General features: G+C 43.6%; 1 protein-coding gene across 1 annotated transcript; it reads left to right on the top strand.

Moving 5' to 3' along the window:
* The first annotated feature begins 2,008 nt into the window (after nt 1-2,008).
* LOC6903044 (phenoloxidase-activating factor 1-like) lies at nt 2,009-3,087 on the top strand. The gene is made up of 2 exons (XM_033380539.1): nt 2,009-2,099; nt 2,157-3,087. Exons 1-2 carry the CDS (start codon nt 2,051-2,053, stop codon nt 2,984-2,986), a joined length of 879 nt encoding a protein of 292 aa, XP_033236430.1. The 5' UTR covers nt 2,009-2,050; the 3' UTR covers nt 2,987-3,087.
* The last annotated feature ends 1,702 nt before the right edge of the window (nt 3,088-4,789 follow it).

The raw sequence follows: 4,789 nt of genomic DNA, 5'->3' as shown, positions 1-4,789 counted from the left end.
AATCGACCGACAGTCGACAGTCGAAATAATTGCCGGAAATTGGTGACGTTGTTGAAATTTACGTTTTTTTTTTCCTTCTTTTTTTTTAAGGCCCCACGTCTCCCGGATAGACTCTGACGTGCGTAATAAGATTATGCGTGACCTGACGGGCCATGGCTTCCATTAGCCAGGACTTTTACAACGAGGCTTAAATTAAGCATATGACGGACAGTTTGAGCCAGTTTCAGGGCCAACACCCGGCTGTAGGGGGATTTTCCACTGATCCAATGATATACAAATATTTGACAATGAACAGCCCCTCATCTATGGGAAATTATAGAGAGGGAAATTCTGTTCATTCTTGCACTAAAGTGGGGTTTAAATGATACAATTCTAGTAAATAGATTGGAATGATAGTCAAAATAATTTCCACCATGGCAAAAAGCCTTAAAAATATAATAAAGAAACATTTCTTTATACTTTCGTAGCCATATTATTTTTTAAATTAATTAAAAGTCCACTAATTTAAACGATTGAGATGCCATTTCGTTAATAATTGTTGTGAATAATGGTTCATAGTCATCTAACGTATGTATGTACGCCGGTTTCTCCGAGGATATATCACCATATAACTTGAAGGGATATATTTTTGAACACTGAATATTTCATATTTAAAGAAATATTTGAAAAAGTGTGGCATAACGATATAAACAGCGAATCAATCTGCAAATTAGAAGACGCCAAGCAGAAAACTATTTCTAAAACACCGAAGAGGTTCAAAAAAATATTTAACAAATTCATTCCGTACTCTTCAATATTCATAGAATTAAACATAATAACAGAACAATTTTATTTCCGAACTAAAAACGTAGAATGCATTTTTCCGTATTTTTTGCCTATTTTGCCTCAAACCCCACCTCTGTTTTGGGTAACGTAACGCCTTTAAAATACTTTAAATACTACAAATTGGTATTTTTATTATTTTAGCAATTAAATGAAACGCCAGAATGGAAGTGCCCATATATACAGTGTACAAAGATCTGCCAACTAGAGAGTTTTATGAACCAACTATAAACTTTTTCTGTGCATGTTCTTTGCCGCTTATTTGTATATTTCCTGAAGCTCTGATTTTCCCAGCTTGCCTGCTGAGCCTTCTCTTATCTCCCGCTTTTCGTTATCTACATTATCTGTTGTGTGCTTATCTACAACGACCGAAGCTGTGCTCGGCGATCGGATCGAAAAAAAGCGAATTTGCTAATAAAGTGACGTCGCGACGGTTGAAGGGGCGAGGGTCCATAGTTTTTTCAGAGGAAAAAGCAGTGAAGAGGCAAATAATGGATTGGATGGACCCTCTAAAGAGAGCAGAAGGTGTGAATAAGTCTCCTCAAGAGTATTAAAACCACTTTGGATTGGCCATACATGCCTGTAAAGGGCCAGCAAGCTTTACTTGTAGGTCACGAATTATCTAAATTTTATTGTTTATTTAAAGGAAATAATTATTAGCCCAATTGGCATTGAAAACCATTTTCCACACATCCGTAATTGTGGCTCACAAAGCCAGTGGCAAACCAAACGATCCATGAGTTATGGAATGAAAACCAAAAACCTTTTTTTATTCATCTTTAGGTAATTGTTTTAAGAAGAAGTACAACTAGATCGCCATTATTTTTCTTAGAATTTCTTTACCAGCTATCGTATATCGTATCGTGGCACGACCTAATCCCTGGTATACAGCGAACAAAAGTCATCATTCCATAATAGGGGTATCGATTTTAGTAACAAATGAATATTAAATAAACCTTGCTTCCTTTTGTTGGTGTACCTCTGAAATTTCTTGATTTGATAGGGTGTTCTTTGAGACCAAAGGTGCCGGAACACTAGCATAGATGAGACTTTGGGCTCATGCAACTCATTTTCGATTAGGAAAGAGATTGAGAATCATTGATTGGCATTGCAGCTCTCCGCAGCGAAGCTTTGCATTGAGTTGCACTGGACGAAAGCTTTAGCAGCTATTTTTAAGATCAGTCATCTGGGAGGCGTGAATCAGTTCGGATTAAGTTGCACTGGCACTATGTTTGGCGGCGCATTTATCGGCCTCATGGGGCTGTTGGTCTTATCAAGTAAGTCAGGGAAAAACCCTGCCCCTCAAGCGAAACCTAACTGATCTGAGATCACAGCAATCCAGGCACAGCAGCAGCAGCCTTGTGGGAGACTGAGGCAACATCAGCTGTACAACCGCAGGGAAATTACCGATCCGGATGAGTACCCGTGGCTGGGACGTATAGGCTACAGCTCAAACGAGTCAGGGGCAGACCCCAAGGAATACAGATACCTCTGCCTCGCCGTGCTCCTCAGGGAGCGCCACGCGATCCTCCCGGCCCATTGCATAGGGGAAGATTCGTCTATGGAGCCCACGACAATACTTTTCGGTGACTGGAGGTCCAACCAGGCCACCCACGAGAGAGACTGCCTTACGGCGGACAGCTGTGCACCCCCGCCGGAGTCGTACACGATCCTGGAGCTGGCCATTCATCCGCAGTACGACCGGATTCGGCACGACCACGACATCGCCCTGGCCAAGCTGGATCGGAACGTACGCTTCGGGGACTTTGTGCAGCCGATCTGCCTGCCGCCCGACCACGAGGTCGAGGGCAACCACATTGGCCAGCGGCTGGAGATGGTGGGCTTCCTCCGCACCACTGGCACGGAGGGCAGCTGGCGCTGGAAACGCCAGGTGCACACCCTCGGCTCGAAGTACTGCTCGACCCATCCGGGCTTTGCCGGGTTCAACCTAAGCTCGAATCACATCTGCGGCTTGATCTCTAGCACTGAGCCCTTTATGTCTGGCTCCCCGATGATGGGCGTCAACGTGGTCGATGGGAATCCGGACAGCTTCTATCTCATAGCGACCGCCACTTTTGGAGTGTCACGAAAACGCGAGATCGTCCCAGATGGCTTTATGCGTATCTACCCGTTCAGGGAGTGGATCGTTAGAAATATGGTGTAGAGACGAGCAAAATCTCAGTCTGTATCTCTCAGATCTAATCTAACAATAAACCGGTGTAAGAAGAACTCAGCTCAAGCTCGCTTACACTCCATAAGCCCCAACAGACAGCCCCATAAATGTGTAATTCCAAGAAATATTAGAAATGGTGACCCCGACCAGCGGGTAACCTCCGGCTCCGGCCAGGTGCGCCTCAAGTTCTTTAGTAATAAATCAGATCCGATAGACAATTTGGGGAAATTTATTTGCCCAACTCTTCGCATTTGTCTTTGGCATTCGCCATATCCTTGATAAATCAAAACTTGTCTTGCCATAAATAAGAGAATGGCTAATAATTACAGTGGCTCCGTCCCGATTGGGGCAGGGGGTGACGCCCACACTTGGTTCCTTTTGCTTTCCACACCCACCCTTCCTTCGAGCAGGAGAAATGTAAATGAGTCTCCAGCGACTAATAAATTCCCAATTACACATCGACTTGGCCGGTGCCGGGCCGGGCCGGGCCGGGCCGGGCCTAGGTCCGAGCACGGACATCAGGTCCACTCATAAAACTATGCAGGCACACCCTCGCACCCTCGCACCCGGGGTGCCTTCGCCAGCAATAAACTAAAAAGCATAAATTTCTGAAAACGACAAATTCATGTAGTCCCGCTCGAAGGGGGGGTTGGGGGAGGTTCGAAACGGAATGGAAAATCAAATGGAAAACACGGAAAATCACAATTACTTGCGCACATATTGCGACCGGGCGAAAGGTGGAGGAAGGGATGCTTGCAGCAGGGTCGATGTCCAATTACGGGTATCGATGATGATGGAAGCAAATGCAAACATCTGTGACCCCGCCGGAGATGCGTGACTGCCCTCCGGCACTAGCATTTGTTCCGAGCTCGGAGGTCAAGTGTAGAAGATTGATATCACCCGATTTCGGATGACCCGTGGAGAACTGCAACAGCAAGCCATTAGCAGACTGAATGGAAGTCAATGAAGTGGCCAAGAGAAGAGAATGGATGGGAATTTTCAGCTCAACATGTGAAAATGGAATCGGATAATGTAAGAGCAAACTTATTCCCATTTGTAGGTGTTTAATATACTACATTTATACCCGATACTTGGTACTGGTATATGTTGCACATAGGATCACAAATTATATGCAAGAATCAGTTGGTCCCCCTTAAAAGTATTATTTTGTATATATTTTGTATATTCATCCGCTAAAATGTGGCATTAGAGAAAGCACTTACCCATAATCTTTCTCTTCGTTTCTCATATTCTCGATTCAAACGATACTCCTGAATGATGATTCTACGACTCCGATGTAACGACAAAGCTGCACCGCAACTGCAAACAAAAAGAAAAAATGATGTCCAATAAGATCAGAAATTTACGCATTCATTTATTAATATAAGGTGAGGCACTAGAGGGACAAAAGAGAGTCAGATCAGCGGTACTAAGAAAGCCTCACCCTTTCATGAAACTTCACTTGGAACGAGAGCACTCATTCCTTTTCGATTCTCTTCTTCACTTTTGCATCATGGAGTGGGAAAGGGACAAAACTTGACGAATTTTCAAGCACGCACACCCACACACATATGTAGCTGGAACTCATGTGGTCAAACGAAAAAAAAAACAAGCCAACGAAACAAAACATTTTAGATTTTGACACATGAAAAAAATTAATTAATGCAAAAATAATATGATTTTCTACATATGTATATAGCGCACATTTGACATAAATATAACAAATTTCTGCACTTTTCTTTCGTTGAGCTGCATTTTTGTCGCCATTCTGCCTTTTTCGTCGCCCCCGCCTCT

This window comes from Drosophila pseudoobscura, chromosome 4, assembly GCF_009870125.1.
Source record: "Drosophila pseudoobscura strain MV-25-SWS-2005 chromosome 4, UCI_Dpse_MV25, whole genome shotgun sequence".
NCBI lineage: Eukaryota > Metazoa > Arthropoda > Insecta > Diptera > Drosophilidae > Drosophila > Drosophila pseudoobscura.
The sequence above is the reverse complement of the archived record's forward strand: the minus strand, read 5'-3'. Positions and strand labels throughout refer to the sequence as shown.

Bases quoted from the DNA above. Each gene is read 5' to 3' on its own strand.
- LOC6903044 (XM_033380539.1), top strand. From the start codon at position 2,051: ATGTTTGGCGGCGCATTTATCGGCCTCATGGGGCTGTTGGTCTTATCA. The intron at 2,100-2,156 runs GTAAGTCAGGGA...CTGAGATCACAG, and splicing joins GGGGCTGTTGGTCTTATCAA to CAATCCAGGCACAGCAGCAG.